This window comes from Alligator sinensis, unplaced genomic scaffold, assembly GCF_000455745.1.
Source record: "Alligator sinensis unplaced genomic scaffold, ASM45574v1 scaffold289_1, whole genome shotgun sequence".
Taxonomy (NCBI): domain Eukaryota; kingdom Metazoa; phylum Chordata; order Crocodylia; family Alligatoridae; genus Alligator; species Alligator sinensis.
The window spans coordinates 3,143,268-3,169,498 of NW_005841881.1; the positions used below are offsets into that span (position 1 = coordinate 3,143,268).

Sequence of the window (26,231 nt, forward strand, 5' to 3'; positions counted from 1 at the left end):
TCTTCCTGTTCACAGGGTTTTGTTTGGAGGAGCCTGGATTTGGTTTGGGCGTTGGAAGGACTCCTTTGCCATTTCTCTTTCCAGAAGCCTCTCGGTGGGAGCCGTCCCCAGTCTAACCCCCCGCACTGGTGTTTTGGGCATCGCTGGCAAATAGTACTTGTCAGGGCAAACACTGAGAAGTCTTAAGTGTTTTTTTTGGGCTTGTGACTCTAACATGAATCGTCTCCAGGTGCTGCAGAATATTTAGTTGCATATTTAATTGGTTTGGGTGCAATTTTAAAATTGCAGGTGGGTGAGAAAATGTGCGTGTTTTGCCCATGATTAGTTCAATAGTTTGTCGGAGGGGGGGGGAGATGCACCCTGACTGGGTGAATAGCAGCAGATCAAGCATATGTAGTTAGATTGAAGATATTTTTGAGAACTTGCCTCCACTCTTCCCCCATTATTCCACCTGCTCTGATATTTACTTCACATGGAGACATAGTGCACAGGGCTGTGCAGGGCACGTAATATGCCCCAGTGCCTAGTTTCCACAGGTCTTGGTTCTTTCTACCTTAACACATTTTCCGAGGTGTGGCCTTAACATTTACTTTTTCAGAGGATGGTGGTTTCCATGGATTCTGTTTAACCTGTCTTCGGTTTAAGTCTTCAGGCTTGTGCCATTTCATAATACGATTTGTTCCTTTCTAAGTAACATTCAAAGGCTTTTCCTAGCATTCCCAAGAGGGTTACATTTAAAAAGCAAACAGCAGTTGTAGTTGAGTGTAAAAGCGCTATAATCCCCTGGACAGGTCTGCCTACTTAAAGCAGAGCAGGGGCAGCACTTAGTCCTAGTAGACTTACCGAGGTACGGGAATGCAGCTGGCAGCTATCTTGACCAAAGCAAGTTTTAATTTTGGTTTTCAAATCAATGAGTATTAGTGTGTACCACAGGAAACATGACAATGAAAAGCAAGACTTGGTCAAGCTTTCTCTGGCATCCTGACCTGGAGCACTGTCTTGTCCTTGGTCCTTACACAGCTGTTGCCATTATACCTCGGTGTTTATCTGTTGAACTTCCTGTTATTCCCGTCCTATGCCTCTCAAAATCCAGGGAGTAATTTAATATCTAGTTGTATGATGATTTGGACAAATGACCAGTGTACACAAGGCAAAAAACAATCGCATCTCATTTGTGACCAAGACCAAATTTCTGAGTCTTTGTTACTTTATCAATCAGCTTGCTAAGAATTAATGGTTAGTAGTGTTTCCATGCGTGAAAAACCCAGACTGTGCGTGGGTTAAATACAGACGGTGAGTGGGTTAAATCCATTATGTTTAGATTTCTTGGTTTTTTTAGCTCAGCTGAAGCCAGATAAGAGACAGCACCAAACAAATGACTGGAGATACCCCCAGCATTAATATTGTATGGATATCTCAAGAAGACGCTTTACTCTGTGAATGTGGATAAGAAATCCATGCAAGAAATAGGCCATCGAGTTTAGTAGAAGTGAGCCTTTCACTGTTTCATCATGAATCCAGAGAGTTTTGGCAGTAAGTAACACCTTTCCAAATGCCCAAATTGCTTTATAAATATTTAGATTTATTAACACCCCTGTGAATTTGCATTATCTTTATTTGTTCAAGGGGGAAGAATAGAGGCAAAAAGAGGTGGTGACATCCACATAGAGAAGACATTGCAGAGCTGGGATTTCCCAAATCCTGGTGCTCAGTCACCTGCTCTGACTTATACGTAGTGCTTAGTGCTTTCAATGAAAGAATTGCTTTGAGTTTGTTCCATGCTTAAAGTCGCATTGATTCTTGCCTATAAACTGACAGAGCTGGATGTCTGTCAGGTTATTTGAATGCTGTCTGTTACACAGCCTGAAGGTTCTGGTCAAAATCTGAAACTTTTTAATAACCATATTAACCTTTCTTTGAAAGGGGAAAAACTAAGAGAATGAAGTAGGAAACGACACGCACATACTCAGTGGGCATGTCTACACAAGAAGCTAAATGTGCAGTAGACTAATTCTACTGCTCAGTAGCATGTCACAGGACAAACAATGCTAATATTGGGCTACTGTGCAGTAATGCCATTAAAAAGGTGTGTGCCAGTGCTACTGAGCAGTAGCACTGGCACACACCTTTTTAATGGTGTGTGCCAGTGTGCATTCAGTTAGTACCTGTTATTACTGGTACTAAACTTAATGCACAGTAACTATGGTGCATTAATGCACATGTAGATATGCCCAGTGTGTCTGAGTGACATGCTAAAGGAACAGCATGCTAAGCCACAAAGCTTACTTATTAGTCCTGATCTGGAGGACACTGCCTGGATTTGTTCTCTAACACCAATGAATGTTTTTTTGAGAGCCACACACCTTCAGGGGAATGGAAGGTCATTGAGGGACTTGAGTTTGTTCTTTGGCTAGGTGACTTTGGTCAGGCTTCTTCCCCTATTTGTGTCTCAGTTTCCCATCTGTGAAATGAGGCTAATTTTACTGATTCACCTTGCAGAAGGGTTGGTGAGGCTTTATAAAGTGCTTTGAGGCCTTTGAGTAGAAAGGGCTATATACATACAAAGTCACTTGATTAATTATTAATCTGTCATTTAAGAGTCTCTGGAAGTTGCTTTTTTTGATCTGTTAGCTGTAAGTTCCATAAATTATTTGTTGCAAACATACATTTCTGGTATTTTAATTTCTTTGCACTGCATGTCATCTAACAGTCTGACTCGTGACTGGATTTGCCAATTGCATAGTCTTTTCCTAGACAAGCTGCCAGATGGTTCACTAGAGGACTGGAGCTTCCTTGGATGGCAGCCTTTGGATATGCCCATTTAAGTGAACACATTAACTATAAAGAAACGACGCATGCCCTGTTATGTAGTTGGTATGTGTGTGCTGCCTTCACGTTTGTCATCCTCTGTTTGGAACTAGATAGATCAAACTGTTGGGGGAAAAAAGACAGAAGCCTTTTTGTTGATTTGGGGATGGTTGTGCAGACTCTGTCTGGAAGAGTATTGGGAATGAAATCCTGCTACCAGTTTAGTTGGTAAGAATTTTGCAGTGGACCTCAATATGGCCAGCACTTCAAGCCAGGTACCTGTGACACACTAGAGCTTCATCAGTCAGGTACTTCTAACAGTCTGTATAAGATGGCATAAACAATACACTTAATTTCTTTTAAGCTTGAATTTTTATTGATTCCCAGGAGAGAACGAGCATGCAATGTGGACAGTTTGATTTGTTGTCCTATTACTTGTATACAGCACTTAGCGATTTAGTCCCAAATTACTTTGGTTTGAGGCATTCCCATGACGTGATAAAAGCCCTTGAACAGCAAACCAATGTTGAGCTGTCCACATTATTCATTCCTTGCCGAGTAACATTTCTGTAGCTGGGCACTGAATTAAAAGGAATAATATACAAACTGAGACTGCTGATATGCTTCAAAGTGGCTTGCTGCATATTTTGCATTTTAAATATTTTTCTCAAGCTTTGGGTCTCAGCAGTGAGACTAGGACCAGGCAAGGCTGGCAGTAGGTCCTAAAAGGAACTGGGTGGAGGGGAATGGGAGAAGGAGCCTAGAAGTGTTTAAGAAGGAAGCCAAGCAGCAGAATGGAGAAAGAGCCTGGGGAGGGCTGTGGTTCAGTTTGGTAAAAGACTTCTGGAAGCCCCTGGACAAGCATGGGTGAGTCTGCACTGAGGGAAAGGATTTCCTGGTATTACATTGACTTTTGTTTCTTTGGATGTTTTGCTTACCCCACAATGGGAGCATTTGTTGGTTTGGTGTACTCAGGCAGAAACTGCCTCTAACAAGAGAGGCAAGACAATGACTTAACAAAGCCATTGAACCAAATGGTTTCCTAGTAAATTCCTTTGACTTTCCCCCTAGGATGAAATCAGCAGCATGCTTTAAGGGCCTGGGAAGGTGTTACAGTAGTTCACAACTGCCCTCATCTTCACAGAGCAGGCAGTAGAATCTCAACAGAGCTCTGGCCCTGGACCCGTGGATAGCAACCCCATCTGGTGAGCTGGACAGAAGCCTCCACTTCACTGGGCTGGTAGGATCTGTGCTCAGTGTGAAGTCACTCAACTCATAGTATGCCAAGTTCTAATTGGTATTTATAGAAACTGAGTCTCCCCTTGTGGGCTTCTGATTTTACCAGCTGTTGGCATCACTAGTGAGCTGAAAGAACCATCTTCAGTTTGTTTTCAAGGATGGGGGTGGGTGAATTATGTAGTAATTTTGTTCTTTATCTATCTAAACCATGGGCCTTTCATGAAGAGAAGGTACTAGTTTTGCAGAGCTGCATAGTGGTTTTGTGGTGTGTGGATGACAGAGCTATGGAAACTGCACTACTAAGCATTTTAAGGATAATAATCATTACTAGCTACAGAACCAAAACTTGAGCTAGCCAAACTCCAAAGCGCAGGGCTGGTCCACTACCAATACAGTTTCAAGCAAGTTACGCTGGGAAAGAAGTGGGCCCATGGCATTTCATTTTGAGCAATTTGACTGGTTGCTGTCAGACTGCTGATCCTAACAGATTTCATCATTAGTTTTACTTGCATGCTTATTCTGCTGTCTCCATTATATTGAATCCAAAATACTTGTGTAATATTTACCTTGCTGAAAATGTTCTCTCCTCTTTTCCTGAGTGCAAGCAAAACATTTTAGGCAATGGCTCTGAGATCTCTTTTCTAAATTACTGCACAGTAATGTTCATGAATGAGGGCTCAGATGAGCTTGCTGTATGGGGTTATTGTGTATTCACTGTCAGTGCATCTCAAGTGTCACTGCAGAGGATAAAACTTGCAGGGTAGACTCAGCAGGTTTGTGCTCCCCCCCTCCCCACCCTTAATAACAGACCCATCATTGTGACTTCTGCAATTTGCTTTAATTGGCTAAGTCTCTTTGAGTAGAGCCAGCTGCATTGGTTTACCACACTATATATGTGAATTCTGAGTTTGGCACCAGAGTATTTATATTCACTTTTTTTTCCAAAACCGATTGCAAATACACCCTTCATTCAATCCCATCTATTGGTTTGAAAGTGCCTGAAGCCAAAAGTGATGAAGGGCAGCCACAGGCTTTAGGGACTACAGCTCCAAACATCTGGATTAAGCTTTTCCATTGCACTGAAACAGTTGTTAACACTAACCTTTTAATTCCTTGTCTTTTCAAACCATGTCAGTTATAAAGGAACTGAAACTGTGACTGCTTGGGGTTACCAAATTGCTCAGCTAGGATTGGTGTTTTACTTGCTTTTGTTTGTCCGTATGAAATGTACTGGAGTCAGAGGTATAAATGTTGATCACACTGAGTCAGTGGCAGGCTTGGCAATATAATTCCAGTCTTGAATTCCAGTCACTTGCTCCTACCACTGTGACACATTGTTTCTTCTCTTTGTCACTGTCATAATGGCAGCAGTGAAAAAAACCTCCAGACTGAAATGACATTTTTTGTTAGTTTCATAGTTGGTAGGGTCGGAAGGGACCTAAGCAGATCATCAAGTCCGACCCCCTGCCATGGACAGGAAAGAGTACTGGGGTCAAACGACCCCCGCTAAGTAATTGTCTAGCCTCCTTTTGAAGACCCCCAGGGTAGGAGCGAGCACCACTTCCCTTGGAAGTTGGTTCCAGCTCCTAGCTGCCCTGACTGTGAAGTAGTGCCTCCTGATATCTAGCCTGAATCTACTCTCAGTCAACTTATGGCCGTTATTCCTTGTTAGTCCCAGTAGTGCTCGGGGGAACAGGGACTCTCCCATTGCCTGCTGGTCCCCCCTTGGCAAGTTTATAGATGGCCACCAGATCCCCTCTCAGCCTTCTCTTGTGTTTCTGCTCTTTGCAAGTCTGTATCTCTATGAAATTAAGCAAAGTAGAGGAGACTGGGATAAAACTGGCCAAAACATCTTAACAACCTAGTTGTTCAAGTCTCATTTTCAACAGTGATTTAAAGGATTTTAGAGTCTAGTTCTCACTGGGAAGTTGGTGGGATTAGGCTCCAAAAGTAACTGAAGTATTTTTTGCAAAGTTTGTCCTCGGAGAATTCTATGCAAAATGATCCTATTGTAACCTGTTCAGAGAAGAAACCTTGTCTTGCCCTGTCTGAGTGCCTAGGCACACAGTTAGCTCTATATACACATTATTTAATACTGCTTTCAGATTAAAGAATGAGATGGGCATAATGTTTTTTTCCTCTCTGCTTCCCTCCTGCAACAGTTTCCAATGAATCTTCAAAGCAAAGTGAACCTTTCCATTATATTTTTTTCTTTTTTATTCTAAGGATATATTATGTCTTTCCAAAATATAGAGATATACAGGACTTGTGTCTGATGCCTTGACTTAAATCTAAGGATTATGATGATCTTTCTAGTTGTGTGGCCTAGAAAGCAGCCAACTCTTTTCACCTTCCTTTTTAGCTATGGTTCTTTTAAATACTTCAAGAACATTATTGACATGGAAGGGGAAGTCAGCTGGCTTGCTCTGTTTTCAAAATGAGGAACTTTAAAAGTTCAAATCACATTCCTAGGTCCTGTTTGAAAACTGGAATTTCCTCCTATACTTGGAAATATACAGAGGTTTGTTTTGTTTTAGACTGTGAATGTGCTCAGGGCAAGCCTATGAAATGAAGAACTTTTGTAGCCCAAGCTCATCAGTTGCAAGGTGGCAGTCATCTAAGTGAATGTCTACCTAGATCTTGAGGGTTATTCCCAAGAGTTGTTCTCAATCTGCTCAAAATTCATAATACCACCTCCCAGTCTCTCTCTTTTTCTTTTTTTTACCTTGCAGTCCACACTAAAATCATCAACGTTGAACTTCTGGTCCTTGAGGACCAGAAGTACGGTCTGTGGACTCCTCATTTCCTATGTCTCTGGTTGGCTCTAATTGTGGGTATTGAAGACAGGAAGCAGGGTGATAAAGGACTGGCAGTCAAAAACAGGATGTTGTGAGATTGCTGCTGATGGACTTCCTTTGCTTGTAGCCAGGAGCCTCTGGATAAATCTGCAGTGTGTGGCAGAGTTGACTTCAGACCCTGAAGTTCAGCAGAATTTCCAGGATTAGGTGGGACTGCTGATGGTTGTTCTGGAGTTTTTTGTGTAGATGCTTGGCAGGTATGAGCTTGAAGATGGCAACAAGATACTTCCTGTCAGCAGTACCCATAATCACAGAGGCTTTTTCTGCATATGTAAGTGACTTGCAGCAGCCCCTGTACCCAAGACCTTCATATAGCTCTGTACCAGTGCAAATTACATGCAATACCTCCTGCTATTCCACTTCTGGCCTTTTATTGAGCAGTGACTCTACTTCAGCAATAATGCCCTTCCTTTTTACTAACATCCACTTCTTCAACATTTTTATACATTTTGTTCTATAAAATGTACTGAATTTTGTAAACCTACATATTGACACAAGTATTGTAAAACCAGAGCCAAGGGTATGCCTTACCTAGCCAAGGGTATGCCTTACCTAGCCAAGGGTTTACCTTACCTAGCCCTCTTCAGCTTCTGGCTGAAATCATGAAACAGAATGTAGGAAGGTACTAGTAGAGCTCAAGTATACTCTGGCACACTATGACACTTGCCAGTGTCCTGGATACCTTCCAGTTGGGCTTCAGCATCAAGATGGGCCTCATGACAATGATGGAAGGCCACATGTTAACACTTACACCAAATCTTTTTACAGTATTTCACTCAGGTGAGCATGCAAGGAAGTTGACCCACTTGAATGCCAGTGATGCAGGACTATAATGGCTTTAGGCATTCTTTTTCCAGCAGAGAATGATTAAAAAAGCAACTGACCCACCTCCCTTAATCTTTCAGTCATGTAGGCTTATGTAGGATATGTTGTGTTGTACTATCCTGCCCTTTCTATGGGTATCTATTCTGCCCCCCTCTCTGCTCCTCTCTCCAATGTCCATCTGAGAGCATGATGGTAAGTGGTGCTATATCATGAACTGTTCTGCCAGTTTGGGTCTAATGGCACCTGTTATCCCTTTTAAAAAAGATGCAACCAACACTGTTGAAAGGAAGTTACAACACATTAAGAGAGATAAGCCACTAGCCCAAAATTAACTTTGGCAAGTGTAGAAATTTTGGACTAGAAGTTAGGGGAAATATTTAGAATTAGCAATGATGGTCTTCTTCATCAAAGATATCTGCTTCCATTCACCAAAGTGATGAAAGCCTTCAGGTCCTGTTCTTCTTAGGAGCTAATTTAGAAGATCAGGTTGCCTCAGTGCAAAATATGTTTCTTTATGCCACCAGCTTACTAAGAAATGTTGTCTGTTCCTCCCAACTGAATACCTGGTAACAGAAACTTTGTTTAAAATAGGCTAATTCTGGGAAACACTTCCCACTGTTTCTAAATCCAGGACAGCCTCCCATGTCCACTGTGCACCATCAAGGCAATATGCAGTAAGTTCTGCCAAGTATTTCAATAATAGTCATGCAAAGGATCACTCACAGTGATTAAAAATATGTGATTTTTTTTTTTCCCTACCATGTGTTAATTTGTGTGTGATTATGTTCATACTTGATGAATAAATAACCAATACATAAATTACCTCCAAAGAAGCTGTGCCATTGCACACATGATTTTGTCCTGTCTTTCAGGCACATGCTGTGTATTCCGTTGAAGCAGTAGTAATCGTACTAAACCCACAGAGCCATCTAACATCATGTGCCTATATTTAGGGTGTCTAAACTAGACAGTGACAACAGATTGGCTATTTGTGGATTACCCCTCAAGGGTGTCAATGTCCTGGCATCATACTGAATTGCATAATCTCTTGGCAGTCCAAGACATGAGATGGGAAAAGACCAATTAAATCATCCAGTCAGTCTCTTTATCAGGGCAGGCTTGTTCCCTGGAGTACATTTTTTTCCAGGTTTTAAACCAGTGAAGTGAGATGACTGCCATTAGTTTTCTTGGAAGACTTATTGCTTGTTGTAATATCTCATTTTCATGTAGTTTTCAAATATTAGTTTTTTTTCAACTAAGAATCCAGCCTTAAGCACAATTTGCTCAAAAGTAGCTAACATGGAAGTTACCTAGTAGAAGTCAAATAATAGGAAATTATTTCTTTAATATTTCAGGCCTCACATTGAACCTGATACTACTCAAAATTTTCTCTCATGGTCATGGGTACAAATATTGCTCAGGCTGTACTTGGCTTTCTGCTGCCTCTTCTGTGTTCTCTTCTCTCTGAAGCTGCCCTGCACCACAGCTCCAACGAAACAATGCCCAGTCCTTTATGTTTAAAAACTCATTCAGCCTCTAGTGCAATTTCTCCCGCGCTAAACCTCAGCTCCTGACTGGCTTACTCCAAACTAGTGTCCCATGTTTAGGGTGTAATGGTCCCTGTAGTTTTAGCTATATTTGTCCAAAAGGAGCTTAATTGCATCTTAAATGTATCAGGAAAGAAGGCAGCTATTACACCCACTGTCTTCAGTGAGATTTCACCCAACATCTGAGCATTAACAATAGCATGAACTTCCCTAGAATTCAAAAGATAGAATTTTTTATTTGGCTTGTATAACAAGTCAGTTTTGGGGTGTGGGAGGAGGAATTATACAGTCTTCCCTTTGTCTTCCTTTTTTGCTGATGGAGCTGATGTTTCATCTGTAAATGCAACACTCAGTCCCGGCTTAAACAAGGTAGTAATTTCTTCTGAGATGTAAATGCAATGCTAAGTGCTAGTGGCTGACACAATAGCACTGCATTCTGGATGCATAAGCAAGGAAATAATTCTTCTGGAAAGACATCTCCAAAAGCCACATTCTTATAAATGTTATGAAGCCATTGGGGTCATTTTCCCATTTCCTTTCTCATTGCTGCTTGTTACAAAAAAAGTTTGTGAGTGCGTATGTACTTCTTGCTTTGATCAGCATTCACTTCATATTGGCTATATTCAGTGATGCCACAGGTAGTGTCTGATAGGTAGTGGTGTCATAATTAACCATCACAGAATCTTTATGTATAGCTTTTTACATCTTTGGATGTATCGGGGGAGGGGAGATTATATAAAGATGTCTCAAAAAACATTATCACCAAGAGGGCAAATTAAGTACAGGAATCATTTTAGTAAGATTTAGAACATGGGATTTGTATGGTTGAATTTGTCTTATCATGATTTTGGACTTTCAGATTTTGTCTTCATTCACAACTGGCTTAAATACAGCAGAGGGGTAGCAATCTCATTCAGTACCTGGGGTGTGACGGGGAGGGGAAGGAAAGACTTAATCTACCCAGGTTCTGCACGGGGAATGCAGATGACACTACTGCTGCTGATGCTGCTAAGCCTCTGCAGCAGTGGTGGAGAGAGTCATGCACAGTAGCCCCATCGCATGGGCAACCCTGTGGCCCTGGTTGCTTTCCCTCTCCCCTGATATGCTAGAGAAAACTCCTTGTGGGGATAGGGACAGGACAGAACACCAATCCACTTCTGATCCCCTCGTCCCCCATGTATTGCTGGATGTGGGGCTGTTCCTATGGCTGGTCAGGGTACAGTGTTGCTTCTGTTATAGTAAAGATTTCCAGGATGGGGGGATTCTGGTGCCCCCTCAAAGTCAGTGTCTGTGGCTGATGCCCTACTCAGCCTGCCCTAGTTAGGCTGCTGAAATACAGGATATTAAATTTTCAGGGCTTGCTGTGATAAATGTGGAAATTTTCAAAGTTTCCAAAACTGGATATGCAAACTTTTTAAAATTTAAGCTCTATGTGTTCTATACTCTCCTTTGCCAGGCCAAAAAAGAAAAAATTCCAAGAAATCCATTGTGCAAATCTAGTTCCCTTTCTTGAAAGCAATTTACCTGTGACATTCTGTTCTTCCATGTAATAGTTGCCTCCAAGCTCTATAGCAAATTCACCGTCCTTGGGCAGAACTCTCATGATCTAAAGTGGATGCTGGGCAGGAAATGGATATGCAGCTTGTAACACAGTGGCATCAAGATTCAGACAGAGTTGGAATGGTACCCTTGAAAAAACAAGGAAGTGTCAGGGAGGAATGTGTCTAGTATCCCTTGATAGGGAAATATTACTAATCATCCCTCACCTAGTTTATTCAGCCTTCTGGATGATGCCTGTTGGTGTGATCACTGATTTTTTTTCAAGTAGAAAAAAACATATTTTGATGTAGAAAGGATTTGTGGTTAATCTAAAACTGCACAATTCAGAACCCTAATACCCCTTTGAATTGTTCAAAATAACTTGACCCCGTTCTTGTATTTGTGGACTGTTTATTATCACTCATTGCTTCCCTCTAGTGTTGTTCTCTTAAGGCCCTAGACTGCATTCCTTGCACATTGTATAGAATACAGAATGGGGCTTTATATTTTTCTTTCTAGGCTCTCCAGTCCTCTGAGTACTGTCTAACTAAGCTGTTTATAGTGCCAAGGGACCTAGAATTGTACCCAGTATTTTCAGACTAAGACAGCTAACTTTCTTTGCTTAGTTTTTGCATGTACAGCCTCACCAGAGATGTATCCAAGAGATTCTTGCCTACTGACTTCTCTAAATGTCACTGTGGTGTTTTCAGGAAAGATCCTTTGGCTGTGTTTATCTGGTGAAGAAAATCATTTCAGTGACTGACAGGTGTGACGTTATAGGTGGGGAAAACAGCAGCTGTTGACCTTTTATTTATTAGTCTTGACATAAATATCCCTGAGGGAGATGCTTATCGCTGTCCTATTCTCACGTCTGCTGAAAAATCCACCTCTTACTGTTTCTCAGCAAGATAGATAGATTCTGAACTCAAGCTAAAAAATGTGACCTAAAAGGGTGGAGGTGGGTGGGTGGGTATGTGTGTGTAGCAGAGAGGAATACAAAGAGTCTTGATGATCTGACACCATGCCAAAGTGCTAATGATGGCTCTGTCACTGACTTGCAGGCATTTCAGTTTCATCAAGTGTAGTTGGTATTGTCATTAGTTAGGAAGAGAAAAGTCTGTAATGGGAAAAGCCTGGTTCTGCTCCCAGTGAGATCAGTAGGAGCTTTGCAAGTGACATCAATTCTATTTGCATTATTTTAAATGCTCTGTACATTGTTTGCTCTCATGGTAATGAAAGTTATGTACACTGAATAGAGGCTGGACCTCTAGGGACAGTGCTAAAGGCAGAGAAATCCATGTAACAGTTCACTGCAGGTGTGAGTCAGAGACTGGATAAAGCTGGTCTCTACACTGAAAAACTGATCTGAATAGAAATTGATTGAGTTTTTTGTAGGTAAGGGCATTTTATTGAACAACTCTCAAAACCACAAAAGTATACACCAAGCACTTGTCCATCGGATTCTGTTCCTTTCCCTGTACCTCACATATGCCACTTGTAGATTTAGGATTGGTGCCTTCCTGATTATCTAGTGCAACAGGATCCCAAACATGATTGGCTCTTTAGAGCATTGCCACAACATGAAGACGAAGAAGAAGAATGCACTCCTGTTCCTTTTTTTCCATTCTGTTTTCTCTTGTACTTTATTTCTTTCATTTCTCACTGAGTCATTTTTGTCTGCTTCAGTTGAAGCAATTTGTGTTTTGTTTTTTAGGTTTTGATATAGATTTCCAGTTGGAGGCTTGTTTATCATTCAGGAGATGATATGCTGTTTGTCAGCGCCTGCTGCAGGCCAGGTTGAGAAGAAGAACAAGGAGCTTCTGCTCACTTGGAAACTAGCCCAAGGCAGCTCTTGCTCCACAGTTCATGCAGTTAGAACTGTTTGGTCTGCACAGGTTTGCCGAACAGACATGGTCAAGATAAAAATGATTTGTTTTTTCCTTGAGTCCTTACTTGTATTAGTAATACTTTGAATCAGTCCAGCAAACAGCATAATTGGTCTAACTCTTAACCATTCCTGCAGTTTTTCTGACTGCATTCAGTTTGGGATGGTGACCTGATCTAGTCCATTGCATTTTCTGCTTCTCCTACAGTAGCCCAGTGTTGTTGTTTGGGTGTCCAGCAATGCTAGGATAAGCAAGAGTTTTGTTTTGGTTTCCTTTAATGTCATTGTACAAACCATAAGCACAGGCACCATTTAAGACCATGCCCTTGAATGCATTGTGTTTTTTAAAGCTCACCACACCTAGGATTCTTCTTATATACTAGCTTTGTAAAGTAAGTCTTAAATTAGATATTGTCAGTTTTAGCAAAGATGCTAGTTTATCAGAGAAATGCATCCTACTTGAAGTTGTGCGCACCTGATGCACTAAGTTTTTTTTCCACCTCTTTAGAGTTCGTTGGATTAGGGTCAAGTTAAAAAGCAGAAATTCAGTATTCTGAGAGGAAACAATCAGCTGAATTTAGTTGTTCATTTTCAGCATAGGTTAGCATTCACTGTTTCTCAGCCCATGGGTTGTGACTCAAAAGCGGGTCTCAAGAATACATGAAAGAGTCGTGAATAAACTTTAAAAATGGATTCTCTTTTAAAGAAGAAAGAAACATGGGAAACCATGACTTTTCCCTTTTCCTAGTTCCAGCCTGCCATGGGCCCCCCTTGCCCCACACACCTACTCATGCGGCTTTGTGCTAGCACTGGGGGCTGGGGGCAGTGGGTTGAGAGTGAGGGACACTGGATCGAGATGGCCATCAATATTTACAAATGGGTCCTGATACAAGAAAGGTTGAGAACCACTGGGTTAGATGACATGAGAATCTGTGTTTGGGGCTGTTTTCTTGTTATATCATTAATTAAATGAGCCCCAGTTAAGATCAGTTGTGCTAGACACTGTATGAACCTATAGTGGGAAACTAAGACGCAGGATATGTTAAGCAACTTTTTGCACCTAGAGTTGTTTTTCTAACCAAACAAATGCGGAGAGGGGATCTAATGTTCTCTATAAGATATTGAAGGTGGAAGGTGTGGCTAAACAGCAGCAAGCAAAAAAAGACAAAGGACAATGTTGGCAAAAGGCCACATGAGTAAAATCTGTCCATCACTACACTGAAGTAGGACATAAAGTTTCTAACCATCAGCGCAGTGAAGTTCTGGAACAGCCTTAATGTTAACTACTCTTAAACCCATGGACACACAAATGGGTCAACCCATTGCCAGCCAGGCTGTCTATATTTTTTTTTTAAAGTTGAGAACACCTGCTAGTGGCTCCAGAAGCGGTTTAGTCTTGCCTTGATGTTGGCACATTTACCTCTTGCTGAATAGGAGCTGAATTTTTCACACTTTCTATGCCTGTCTTTGAAGGTACAGCTTGCTTGTTTCTCACACTTTCAAATGCACCACCTGCTTGTTTGCGTGCAGTTACCATGGTGTGATTAGCTACAGGCTTGTGCCTTAAGCATTCTCCTTGTCTGTCCACAGCCTAAAATTAAGTTTGCTAAATTTATGAAGGGGATTACATGGTGTGTTTGCCTCTTACAGCAGGTAATTTGATTTGATGCCCCCAAAAGTATCTTCCAGTCTCTTCCAGTCCAATATTTCTAAGTTTTAGGGAGAATAGAAAATAATCATTGTACTCTTTGCTTAGAGTTAAGTCCTCTCTTGAATTGGTATTGTCTTCAGCAGTCTTAAAATCAGATAAAGCACAAAACTGTGCTTTGTCATGTTTCCCCCCACTAGACTTTGCATTTTATTCAGTCTGATGTTCATTCTGCTAGGTCCAACTTTCTCTTTATCAAGCTGCTTCCTTAAGAAGTCAGTAGAAATAACCATAATAACAAAGTAGCCATGTCTCTTGTTTACTGGAAAAACTAGGAATTGACAGTAACAAAGGCCTTGTACTGAACTATGTGCCCAGTAGGCACTGTTATGGTGCCTCTATATACTGTATAGATTCTGTACCAAAAAAATTGTGAGTTTCTTTCTCTCTGCTTTAAGGGCAAACTAACTTCACAAGCACAGATCCTCCAACTCAACAGTCCACAAAGCCACTGTGATTTAGTTCCCCTTCCCTTTTTTAAAAAATATATTTTAAGGGATTTTGAATGTGATCACCACCAGATCATAAGTACAAATTATCCAGTTGTTTGTGATCTGAGAAAAAACTTGAGGGAATCTATAGCAGTGAAACAGGAGGGGACATCAAAAAATCTTGGGAAGGGGCGGGGGGAAATACCCAAACTCCAGCAAAGTACTTGAAATTTGTACCCTTTTGTAGTTCTTTTTTTTTCTCCTTGAGTGGGTGTGGCGTGTGTCAGGACAGCCTCTGGAGGGACGTAAAAGAGGAAACCATGGTGAACTAATGTAACTCTCTGACACTTCAGTATAGCAGAAACAGCTCATCTTCCTGCCTCCTTCCAGAGGTCTTTCTTGGAAACTTAAAACATGCATTCCCCTGGGTGTTTTGGTTGTTAACAGCCAGATAAATAGTTTTGTTTCTTCATTTCCTGCCATTTTGGGTTTCCTTCAGGACTTTCCCAGTGAGAATGGGGAGAGGTCAGTGTTCAGCTGTGTAGAAAAACAAACTGCTTAATAGGTCAGATGGGGAAAGCAAAATATCAAGGTCATCCTCTCCCTCCCTTTCTCTTGGGTTGGAGGGAAAGGAACATGGAGCCTCTATATAACCGTCAATGTCTGATTATTCTTTTCTATCAGTTCATCTCTGGTTGGCACTGTCTGCTGTTTCTCGCATAATGGAGTCGGTCCTGGGTTTGGTGGGGTGAGGGGCGCAAAAGGCAACCATCCTCACCACAAGATTGCAGAGTCCCTGCCACGACTGTGAAAAGAAAATGTATTTGAGCTGAGCTGAAGCTGTTTCTCAATCAGTTCCCAGGAGGGGTACAGCTATGTACACTGGGTTCTGCAGGGAAGAACAGAAAGAGGACCGGCCTGGCACTGACAGACTTGAAATGTGGCCTTTCTGTAGCCAATACAGATTGGCCACAGGGAGCTTTTCTCCTTCTGTAAGAAGCCATCTATTTTGTTTTAGATGTTGGTTTTAGGGTTTTGTCTTCAGCCTACAGCAGCTGAATAATACTTTTAGACACATCAGTTGCCACTCTTGCCAGCTGTTGCACTGACCAGGCTGTGATGTGAGAATTGCTCCTTCAGTTTTTCAGCTTTTTCACTTGGATCTTATTTGCTGGTGTCCAAATGTGCTTGTAGAAAGGAAGTGGATTTTTAAAAAAAGTAATAAACATGTTAGAGCTAAGCTCTCTCTCCTACCTCCTGCAGAAATCATTAAAACTGTAAATCAGGGGTGGTCAAAATATGCCCCACGGGTCAGATGTGGCCCACCAGGCCATTCTATCTGGCCTGCAGGGCCCCTAAAAAATTATAAAACTAATTATTTGTCTGTGGCTGCCTGTCTAAGCTGATGAGGTGCCAGTGGTGGCAGCAGCAAGGCCAGATGGGCTCCAGCCCACCGCCAGGCCTTCCACCCCCAACCAGAAGCTGAATATGGAACCAGAGCATTTGGGTTTTGGACCTGTTGGTATATAGAGGAGTTTCTAGACATAATTCTCCTTCCTTGTTTGCTCCCCCCAGTACCTCTTTTTCTCATGATATATTGAAGATAGACTTTTTGTCTACTCAAGATTACTCAATTTATTTTATTTTATTTTTAGCTAAGGATTTCTGTCCAGATTAAGCAGTGTTCTGATTGTGATGTTGTGATTGTTGGGTAAGCAAGATTTATATGTGTAGGTGGCTTTAAAATTTCAAATACCCATAATATAAGAGGTGAGAAGAAGTTGGATAACATGTTTTTAATCTTGTGGCTTTTAGAATAGGAAAAATAATCTAAAGACTTCAACTAAATTTGATTCAACTAGAGCTAGTTGAATTTTTGTTATGAATAATTTATCTGATAGACTTAGCCATTTTCCATCCTTTTCAAATTATCTACACTGAGTGACTTACATTTGCCTGTTGTTGTCAATGATCACAAACAAATTTTATCTAATGTTTGGTCACAACCCTGTTGCTGTGAGTATTAACACAATATAATTAACTATCTAACTCGTATGATGCTGGCTGTTCCTTGATTGATTGGCCTAAGTATTTATAAATTAATGAATTTCCATATTATTACTAAATATATGTTCTGGTGACTAGCATTAAGGTGGCTTAAAGAACTTATTTAAACAGATTCGGGACCCCAACCCTTATGATCCACTGCAGCTTCACCAGTCAGCTCCAAACCTAGATTTAATTAGGTAAGAAACACTGGATAAACAGATGCCTCTTGTGGCACTCTTTTTAAAAGATGTGAAGTTCATACTTACTTGTATTTCATCAATGCTTAGATGCCATGGAAACAGGAACTGCAAAAACCTTGGATAAGCAGGGAGTGAATTCACACACTTCTGTAAAAGAGGTAATAGTTCCTTCCCGGGGGTGATGCAAGATGCTTTGAGCTAATGACTCTATTCAGCTTGCTGGTTGTGTCTGTTTTTAAGACAAGAACTTTTGTTTAAGAAAGAAATCTTAAATACCATAATCTTTAAAGTAGGGGTTTGTCTTAGTTCCATTGCCCAAATTTATCCCTTCCCAATGCAAAGGTTAGGTTTGAATTCCCAGAGATGGCTGAATTGTGGCAGTATTGTGTGTGCATAGTTTGTGAAATGCAGTAGCCTTTGAGTGCTTGTACATCTGACGTCATTACCATGTACATGTGATGAAAATGTCACTTTGTGTGGCTTAACAGTGTCACACTGTACATGTGCAAGAGTTTTGGGAGTTTTAAATGAGTTTTAATTGTTGCAAACTAAACTACATCCTGATGTAGTTTAGTTTGCATCAGTGTGTTGCAGTTATTAGTCAGCTTGCCCCCTGACCGTGGGAAAGCTGGGCAGACTGCAGGAAAAAAAGAATCAGGCCCCTTGCCCCTTTTGCCTACATCAGGCGTGTGCCAAAGGCAGAAGCAGCAAGGGGAGCGATCTTTTTTCGCGGAGCTTGCCTGCCTGTCCTGCGGCAAGGGAGTGACTTGCTGGCAGTCCGAGCAGCCCCGGAGGTGCTGGTGGTCCCAGTCCTTCCCTCCGTGACAGTGGTGCCCTCAGGACTGCCCGGGCGGGCTGCTAGCAGGCCAGGTGCTGTCCCAGCTTGGGGTCAGGGAAGAGTTGGATCAGGTCAGGTGCTGCCTCTAAGCTGAGGCAGCACCCCGCCCACTAGCAGCCCAGGTGGCCCCAAGAGACACCGTTGCTGTGAAGAGAAGGACCAGGGTTCCCGACAATTCAGGAGCTGCTTGCCCGCTGGGGTGGGGGAGGGCAGAGGATCGGGCCCCTTGTAACAGTGATGGAAAAATAAAACCTCTAAATGGAAACTGGGTTTCAATTAAAAACCCACCATTTCAATTTAGGGGACATACGCTGCAACCCTAAGGACTAAACCCCCATCATGTATACAAGCGCCCAACACTATTATAATACTGGGGCTTGTTTCTTTTTCAATTAATATTGAGAAACCTAATTATATTCTTCCTTGCCTCTTAACAGAATTTGAGGTGGTAGGAGGTGCTGCTCTCTGTTGATTGTGCTCCTGATCCACGTTGGGCTTCTACAACCACTGAGTGAAGATGAGAAGCCTGTCATGAGCATGACGTCGCTGACAAGTATCATTGCCTCCCACCAGTCTGAGTGGGTATCCTTCAGTGATGAGCTCCTCCTTCCTGCAGCTTCACAGGGTAAATAACCTCAGATTTCTTTGTAACCCTTTGAGACTTTCTTCACTTATGTGGCCCAAGTACCGACACAGGTTTAGGGTCTTCGAACTTGCTTTTTGAGTGGATTGTAGGTTGTTACCTCTTACTTCCCTGGCATAATAAAAAAACCTGGGTAAAAATATTATAGGATCATAGGCTTGGAAGAAGGAGGTCAATGATCTTTTAGTTCAGCAACCTTTTCTGGCAGATGTCATGAATGAGCCCCATACCCTTCCCTGAGTGCCACTCTGATTCCCTTCCTCTGCCTGATTTGTTGCCCTGCTTTTTCTCCTTGCCCAGTATCCTGTTTTGCTTTCTGCCCTATCTGTTGCTGTTCTGCCCATCCCCTCCCATATCTGCTGCATGCCACACAAAGGCCGGCTATACTGCTTGTGGCTGCCCCTGACTTAGTCTAACCCCTGCACCAATGCAAAATGCTATTCCTAAACCATCCAGAAAATACTTATTTAGCCTCTTCTTGAAACCTCCGATGAAGGAGATTCCACAGTGTCCCTGGGCAGCTTTGCTCTATTTTGTTACTGTTCTTACAGTAAGGAAGTTTTTCCTGAGATTTAATCTCTATCTTTTCTGCTGCAGTTTAAATCCATTGCTTCATGTCCCACTCCTTCTAGCAAGAAATAGTTGTTCTCCATCTTTTATATGGCAGACTTTCAAGTATTTGAAAACTGCCATCATGTCCCCCACCCTCCTTAATCTCCTGTTCTCCAAACTTAAACATACCTAGTTCCCTCAACCTTTTCTCGAATAACTTGCATTCCAGCCCCTTAATAATTTTGGTCACACGCCTCTTTCTCTACATCCTTCATAAAATGAAGAGTCTAGAACTGCACACAGTGTTCATTGCTAGTTAGGCATCAGCTGGAGTAGACTGTCAGCTCCTGTGTCTTTCATGTGATATTTCTGTTAATGCAGCCCAAAATTGCAGTTGCTTTTGTTGTGACTACATGACATCGCTGACTCATGTTGAGTCTATGCTCCGTCAAAACCCCTAGATTCATTTTAGAAATATTACTGCTTAACCAGTTCTCTCCCATTCTATATTTTTGCACTTTTTTTTCTTCCCTAGCAGCTAAAGTTTGTCTTTGCTGAACTTCATTCTGTTATCCAGTGCCCAATTCTCTAGTCCACCAAGATCCTTTTGAATTCCAGTCCTTCCCTTCCAAATTTGTGTAGTCTTTCTCAGTTTTGTATCATTTGCACACTTGGTCTGTTACAATGCTGGCCCTGAGGCAGAACCATGTGAAATCCCACTTGAAACCTCTTGACAGTCTGACATTGATTCATTTTATAATTTGTGCTATTTGCAGCTGTTCAGTTAATTTATATATCCACATAACAGTAATTTTTTCTAATTCACATTCCTCCAGTTTGTTTATAAGAATATTGTGTAGGATTGTATCAAAAACCTTTTTAAAGTTAAAGTATATTATGTCCACTGCATTCCTTCCATTCACCCCATTAGTTAATCTGTCAAGAAAGTACTGGTAGATCAAGGTGTTTTGGCATGGTTTATTCTTTACAAATCCATGTTGGGTGTTTTTGATCACCCCTTTCTGCTTCAAACTGTTTACAGACTGACTTTTATAGTTGGCTGTAAGAACTATCCAGGTTTTAAAGTCAGGCTAAGCGGTCTATAATTACTCAAGAATTATAGGCACATGAAAATATCAAAAAAATGTTTTTTTGTGTGTTTTGTTGTTGTTTTTTTTTCATGACGTCCAGTTTTGCCTTCAGTTATAAGGGTGTCTTGCCCTGATTATATAGCATGTTTCACCTTGTACAATCAGGGTCAGAACAAGGAGCGAAAAATCTGTAATTGAACTATAGTCGGAAGTTTCTACTAAGATTGTCTATAGACCATTCTTGGAAATAAAATAAACAAATAGAAGGCAGCTGCAACAAAGATCTCTTCTGTTCATAGTGATTCACCTCTTAGGGTGATAGTTTGGTTAAAAAACTCAAGGCAAAAGAGCATCTCGCATTAGCCATCAGCAATGCTATTTATACAAGCTATAGAAAAGGAATTAAACATGAAAATAGGCCCTCACTGCTTGATTTTTCTATTGCTAATACAGTGAAGATTTTTAATTTCTCTCTACTAGGACTGTTATTTATTAAAGGGTAAAATACAAAAAGGTTATTCTGATAGTAGGAGCTTATTTTTCTTTCAAGACTACATCATTAGGGAACCCTCACATTGACACTCTGCTGTGTACATTGTGCCCTTGGCTTATGCATGAACCAGTCCTGCCCAGTGCATGAAAACAGGCAAACAAGGTTCCTTGGGTGAATTTGATATCTTTTATTAGACCAACCCAAATAGCTGGAGAACAGTTATTAAGCAAGCTTTCGGGTTCAAAAACCCTTTGTCAGGCTAAGGCAGTTTCAGCAGTTGGTGTGTGCTCTTCCTGGATGGAATGAAAAGTAAAGAAGCCAGGGGCTGGGCTGGGCTGGGCTGGGCTGGGGAGTCAGTTGCCAGGCAGATTATAATGTATCAAAAATCCAATGTCTATGTTTAGTCCATGATCTCTAGTATCCAGCAGGTTGATGAAATGGAGCTCATAGGCTGGTCTCTGGGAAGTGTTGTGTAAGTTTCCCTTGAGGATCAGGACTAAGAGATTGGAGAGAGAGGGGCCCCCCTGTGGGAAATGTGCCCCCACCGGTAATTGAGTGTTTCTGTCTTTGTTTTTTTTTCCCCCCCCCCCCCCCCAAGTTTAAATGAGTGTGATATTTTTTTTTTTAATGAGTTAGGTGGTCAGGTGGTCATGACAATCTTTATTGGGAAGTCTACAGTCAGCTACAACCGGGTACCATTTTTATTAAGGGTATAAAATCCTTGTCTGCTCTGCATTAGTGTTTGCACACTCACTAACATCTTTCAGGCATAACCTATTTTTGCTGTAGAAATGTCCGCCATTGTTAGGAGGGAAGTTTAGGTTGTAGTATTGCCCTCTACAGAATAGAATAGAATCTGCTGAATTGTGTCCTCTCTCTTGTACTATTACCAGGAAAAAAGCCAGCAGGGGCCTGAGCTTTTTGGGTGCTTGTACATGTGATAGAAATTTCCTTTTTGATGCTTAATGGCATCACACATTACACACATGTGAGTTTTGAGGGTTTTAAATGAGTTTGCATTGTTGCAAACTAAACTACATCCTAGTCCTAGTCAGCTGTTAGTCAGCTTGCCCCCTGGCTGCAGGAGAGGTGGGCAGGCTCTGCAGAAAAAAAGGATCAGGCCACTTGCTGCTTCTGCCTTCAGCAGGTACCTGCTGAAAGCAGAAGTGGTGAGGGGCCTGATCCTTTTTTTTCTTTTTGTAAGAACCTGCCCACCTCTCTCACAGCTGGAGAGCAAGCTGCCAGCAGGCCAAGTGGCCCCTAAGCTGCAGGGGGGCCCTGTTCCTTCCCTCTGTGGCAGTGGTGCCCCCCAGGCTGCCCCAGCTCAGAGGCAGCACCTGGCCCAATCCAGCTCTTCCCTGGGGGGCACCACTACCACAGAAGGAAGGACTAGAGTCCTTGCAGTTCAGGGGCCACTCAGCCCACTGACAGCTTGCTCCCAGCCACAGGCAGACTCTATCAGAAAGAGAGAGAGAGGAAAAAAGAAAAAGGATTGGGGCACCTCATTGCAATAGTGACAGAAAAATAAACCCCCTAAATAGAAATGGTGGGTTTCAATTAAAAATCAACCATTTCAATTTAGAGGGCATAGAAGACGAAACCCCTGTCACGTGTACAAATGATTTTAGAGCTTCGGTGCCCACTCTGACTTGGAAGTTCAGTAGTGACAACCAGGAAGTCCCAGGTTGCTATGGATTTAATGATATGCAAACTGATATGTTGGCTGATCTCGTACGGCGAGCTTTAAACTAGACTCGCCGGGGGAGGGGGCTGCAGGAAGACGAGGAGACGCCATCAGGGCAAGGGGTGCAAAGGTAAGTAATGGGGGTCTTGCCATCAGGGCAAGGGGTGCAAAGGTAAGTAACGGGGGTCCTGATGGTCTGCCTAATCGGGGGTGGGGGGACACACAGTCTTGCAAGGCCTTAAATGCCTGTACACCAATGCTCGTAGCATGGGGAACAAACAGGAGGAACTCGCCCTCAGAATAGCTAGTTCAAATCCAGATGTCGTAGGGTTAACAGAGACGTGGTGGGACTCGTCCCATGACTGGGCAGTTAACATTAGGGGCTATAGGCTGTACAGGCGGGATAGAGAAGGCAGAAAAGGCGGGGGGGTGGCACTCTATGTCAAGGAGCACTACACATCCTCTGCCAGCAGTATGGGGTCAGGGGAAGGGCGAGCTGAAGTGCTCTGGGTCAAGATCCAGGGGGGGCAAGGCGAGAGGGATTTGACGGTGGGGGTCTATTACAGACCCCCCAATCAGGAGGAGGAGCTGGACAGGGAATTTTCAGGCCAGCTTGCGGAGACACTAAAAGCAAGGGATGTAGTTGTCATGGGCGATTTTAATTACCCGGACATCTGCTGGGAGGAGCAGTCAGCCGGGACGGACCGCTCCAGGAGGTTCTTGGCCGAGTTGCAGGACCTCCACTTGATTCAGGAGGTGCACAGTCCCACCAGAGGAGATGCTCTGCTGGACCTGGTCCTGGCCGCAGGCGACGACCTGGTAAGAGGCCTCCAGGTTCTTGACCACCTGGGCAATAGTGATCATCGCGTGCTGGAATTCACCATCCAGCGTAGAGTGTCAAGGGCCCGCAGCAAGGTGGTGGCCCTAGACTTCAGGAGGGCCAACTTCAGTGAGATGAGGAGATTAGTGGGAGAGGAACTGGGGTCCTTGAGGGCAGAGGAACTCAGCGTCCAAGAGGAGTGGTCGTTCCTTAAGGAAACGATACTCGGGGCCCAAGGGGTGTCCATCCCGACAAGAAGCAAGGCGGGCAGGAGTGTCCAAAAGCCCCCCTGGCTCACCAAGGGTGTCCGGGAATGCCTGCTTGCCAAAAGGGTGGCGTACGCCCGGTGGAAGGGGGGTGTAATCTCCAAAGAGGAGTATACCTCCTCTGCTCGGGCCTGCAGGCGGGCTGTTAGGAAGGCCAAGGCGGAGATAGAGCTCGGATTAGCGTCCAGGATTAAGGATAACAAAAAGTCCTTTTTCAAATATATTGGGAGGATGAAGAAGGCGCCGGGTAATGTGGGGCCCCTGCAGGATATGCGGGGCAATCTGGTGGTTGCGTCAGAGGATAAAGCGGACCTCTTTAACCAATTCTTCACCTCCGTTTTCTTGTGCAGGGACCGGGACTTCCCTGCTGTGATAGAAGCCGGACGCGAGGGGATCGCCTTCAGACCTCAGGTTGGGGAGGACCGGGTTAGAGAGCTTCTGGAGGGGCTGGACGCGTTCAAGTCAGCGGGTCCGGATGCTCTCCACCCCAGGGTGCTGAGGGAGCTGGCTGGGGTTATTGCAGGGCCCCTGGCACGGCTCTACGAGCGATCGTGGTGCTTGGGCCAGGTGCCAGACGATTGGAAGGTAGCTAATGTGGTCCCCATCTTCAAAAAAGGGAAAAGGGAGGACCCGGGCAATTATAGGCCCGTCAGTCTTACCTCAATCCTGGGGAAGCTCTTTGAGAAGATCATCAAGGAGCACATTTGTGATGGGCCGGCATCCGAGATGATGCTCAGGGGCAATCAGCATGGATTTATTAGGGGGAGATCATGTCAGACCAACCTGATTGCCTTTTATGATCAGGTCACAAAGGCCATGGACGCAGGTGTCGCGGTGGATGTAGTCTTTCTGGACTTCAGCAAGGCCTTTGACACCGTCTCTCACCCCATCCTAATTAATAAACTAGGCGACTGTGGCATAGATGCCTACACAGTCAGATGGATTGCAGATTGGCTGAAGGGTCGCACTCAGAGGGTGGTGGTGGATGGATCATACTCGACTTGGGGGGAGGTGGGTAGTGGAGTCCCCCAGGGCTCGGTCCTGGGGCCTGCGCTGTTCAATTTCTTCATCAGCGATCTTGATGTTGGGGTGGAAAGCAACCTGTTTAAATTCGCTGATGACACCAAAATTTGGGGGGAGGTGAGCACGCTAGCAGGGAGAGAGAGATTGCAGAAGGATCTGGATAGGTTACAGGGGTGGGCAAACAGGAACAGGATGTGTTTCAATACGGACAAGTGCAGGGTGCTGCACTTGGGTAGTAGGAACCAGCAGCACACTTATACGATGGGGAACTCCCTACTTGAGAGCACGGAGGCGGAAAGGGATCTTGGTGTCATTATTGACTCCAAGATGAACATGGGCCGACAATGCGAGGTCATGGTTGGCAGGGCTAACCGGACCTTGTCGTGCATCCACAGGTGCATCTCGAGTAGAGCCAGGGAGGTGATCCTCCCCCTCTATGCGACGCTGGTCAGGCCGCAGCTGGAGTATTGTGTCCAGTTCTGTGCGCCCCATTTCAGGAGGGATGTGGACAACATGGAGAGGGTCCAGAGGAGGGCCACCCGCATGATCCGGGGACAACAGGGCAGACCCTACAGTGAGAGACTGCGGGACCTGAACCTGTTCAGCCTCCACAAGAGAAGGCTGAGGGGGGACCTGGTGACCGTCTATAAACTCACTAGGGGGAACCAGAAGGGTTTGGGGGAGATGCTGTTTCCCCTAGCCCCCGCTGGCATAACAAGGAGTAATGGGCACAAGTTGATGGAGAGGAGGTACAGATTGGACATCCGAAAAAACTACTTCACAGTTAGGGCGGCTAGGAGCTGGAACCAACTTCCAAGGGAGGTGGTGCTGGCCCCTACCCTGGGGATCTTTAAGAAGAGGCTGGATACTTACCTGGCTGGACTCATTTGAGTCCCGTTTTTGTTTTTAGGGTGAGTTTTTTTTGGGTTGTTCTCCTGCCCTGGCGGGGGGGCGGGCTAGAAGATCTATTAGGTCCCTTCCGACCCTGAAACTATGAAACTATGAAACTAGCCATGTCAACTTAGCTGGGAGAACTGTGATTTTTGGAATGATTTTATCACAAATTTGTTCAAAAGGCTAATTAGGAATTAGGATATAACCTTCTCTAAGATAAAAGAACCATCCAGGAGAGTAGGTGAAGTATCTGCCTGGTTTAGAATAGGGTAATGTTATCCTTACAGTTTTGCACTTCTTTGGTCTGTAAGGGTGCTACTCTCTCCTTTCATATCCTCTCCAGGAGTCACCCTGTCTGCCTTAGTCATTTCTCCACTTCTCAGTTTTACATCCCATCCTCTAAAAGATTTGAGAATGTATTGTTAAATTTGGTGTGGAGACATTTATATGTTGTGTCCCTACTTTAGGTAGCAATGAAGAGCCTCCGGAAAGACATTTTTCTTCTTCAGACACCTCCTCAGAAGATAACCGTAATGTGGATGGAGAATTTCAGGACCTCCTGCAGAGTGAGCTGAGTGATGTATTGGAGAAACCCCAGGTGGAGGACTCTGCATCAGCATCTCTACTTGAGAACCATGAATCTCCCAAATCAGAGCTGCCTTCATCTATCAGTTCCTGGGTTCAGTTTGAAGATACACCATGGACCAACACTTTACCAGTTCACACACACATGGGTGAGAGCTGCATAAAAAATACATTACAGTAACACATCAGGCGGCACCTGTGCTCTGCATAAATTCTTCTAAGACGTTTTCTTACTCTTCTGATCCTTCAAACC

At 43.4% G+C, this 26,231-nt stretch overlaps 1 protein-coding gene across 3 annotated transcripts in view; it reads left to right on the top strand.

Annotated features, from left to right (window-relative positions):
* The first annotated feature begins 52 nt into the window (after positions 1 to 52).
* The window catches only part of STON2 (stonin 2), a 118,100-nt gene continuing 91,921 nt past the window's right edge, over positions 53 to 26,231 (top strand). For 2 of the 3 annotated variants that reach the window (XM_025196586.1, XM_025196587.1), the window contains exons 1-4: positions 17,019 to 17,086; positions 17,177 to 17,247; positions 18,365 to 18,552; positions 25,861 to 26,127. In XM_025196586.1, the coding sequence (XP_025052371.1) occupies positions 18,459 to 18,552; positions 25,861 to 26,127 (361 nt within the window). In that variant the 5' untranslated portion in view covers positions 17,019 to 17,086; positions 17,177 to 17,247; positions 18,365 to 18,458. Of the gene's footprint in view, positions 230 to 1,339; positions 1,534 to 1,626; positions 1,705 to 17,018; positions 17,087 to 17,176; positions 17,248 to 18,364; positions 18,553 to 25,860; positions 26,128 to 26,231 lie in introns of those variants that run through there. The other variant, XM_025196585.1, reaches the window with a different exon arrangement.